The 1,680-nt window shown below is 37.7% G+C and overlaps 1 protein-coding gene across 1 annotated transcript; it reads left to right on the plus strand.

Moving 5' to 3' along the window:
* Positions 1-5: 5 nt before the first annotated feature.
* Positions 6-1,536, plus strand: LOC112095220 (40S ribosomal protein S7-1; the record flags this gene model as incomplete). Its single annotated transcript, XM_024176896.1, has 5 exons — positions 6-35; positions 133-206; positions 294-417; positions 867-1,049; positions 1,202-1,536. Coding segments are annotated over 5 exons (531 nt in total), but the record flags the coding sequence as incomplete, so codon positions are not given.
* Positions 1,537-1,680: the final 144 nt, after the last annotated feature.

The raw sequence follows: 1,680 nt of genomic DNA on the forward strand, positions 1-1,680 counted from the left end.
CTGAACCGACTGAGTTCGAGGAGTCGGTAGCGCAGGTGTGTAAGTCGTTTTTTTTATGTGCATTCTTAGTCTTGTGCAATCGTTGTGAATTTTCTAATGTGACCCTGATTTTTGTTTTATTTATTTATTAAGGCTATATTTGATTTGGAGAACACCAACCAGGAGCTGAAAAGTGACCTGAAGGATCTGTACATAAATTCTGCCATGTAAGAATGTTGTTTAGATGACTGAATTGGATGTACAAATAGAGTTATAAGTTATTGCCTGCTAATTGAGTTGTATCTTTTTTGCAGTCAAGTTGACGTCTCTGGTGGCCGGAAGGCTGTTGTCATTCACGTCCCGTACAGACTGCGAAAAGCTTACCGCAAGATCCATGTTAGGCTCGTGAGAGAGCTTGAGAAGAAGTTTAGCGGCAAGGTGATTTAATGTTTTGTGTTCTTTGGTTATAGTGAAATTTGTTTGATTTATGTAGTGGGCAGCTTTAGAAGCATTGAATCAGGTCCATTGTCCAACCGGAGTTATTTGATCTGTCAACTGTCATTTTTAGTTCTCTACCTAGCAACCTAAGAAAAATTTCGACTAACTTTCAACTTTTGCTTGTATTTTTGTTTGGGTTCTTACAATTTTGCTTTATCGCGATATTTCCTGGTCTCCAGTGAGCATGTCTCACGTTAACATGAAGCATTACATTTTGGGTTAACTACATGGGAGAGAGCCTTTTTTTATTTTGTGGGAAGATGGTAATTAATGACTAGTTCTTGATACACCATACTGTACTTGTAGATATTCATATGTGCATACTTTAATGTCTTTCTTTTCTAACTAAGTTTTCATGGCATTGATATTTATGGCCTCTAATGTCATAGGATGTTATCTTGATTGCCACAAGGAGGATCTTGAGGCCCCCAAAGAAGGGCTCTGCAGCTCAAAGACCCCGCAGCCGTACACTCACTACTGTCCACGAGGCAATGCTTGAGGATGTTGTATTGCCTGCTGAGATTGTTGGGAAGCGCATCAGATATCGTCTAGATGGCTCCAAGATAATGAAGGTAAACTACTATCGTTAATGGTGAAGCGTTTAAAAGCAAAAGATATATTATGTTCTTGTGTTCTCTCTTGATATGATATGATACGTATATGCTTTCTTTGTTACTGTATTATCTATGATACTTCACTGACTTTTTATATTATCTGCATTCAGGTTTTCTTAGATCCTAAGGAACGGAACAATACCGAGTACAAGCTTGAGAGTTTTTCTGCAGTTTACAGGAAGCTTTCAGGCAAGGATGTTGTTTTCGAATACCCAGTAACTGAGGCTTAGAATGGTGTGATGTGAAAGTTAAGATATCTCTTTTTATGGAACTGCTTTTTAGTGGCCTTGCACTCCAAAATTTTGGTTTGGACTTGATTAGAGAAAGCTTTCTGATGGATTCTGTTTCTGTTTTAGTTGACAATACCGATGTTCAACATTGTTTTTTTGATGTAAGGTTAATCATTTTTTTGAGATAATTTATCCGTGCCAATCACAGTGATGAAGCTTTCATTTCTACCTTTTCGGCATGTCACATTGTCTGCTTGTTCGGTGGTTACTCTTTGTCCAAGTCTTGTACTTGGGTAGAGATTCAAAAATTAGATGCTTGTTATTATAACATTTAATTTCGCTCAAATTGCTGGTTGGAA

This window comes from Morus notabilis, unplaced genomic scaffold, assembly GCF_000414095.1.
Source record: "Morus notabilis unplaced genomic scaffold, ASM41409v2 C11431973, whole genome shotgun sequence".
NCBI classification, from domain to species: Eukaryota; Viridiplantae; Streptophyta; class Magnoliopsida; order Rosales; family Moraceae; genus Morus; species Morus notabilis.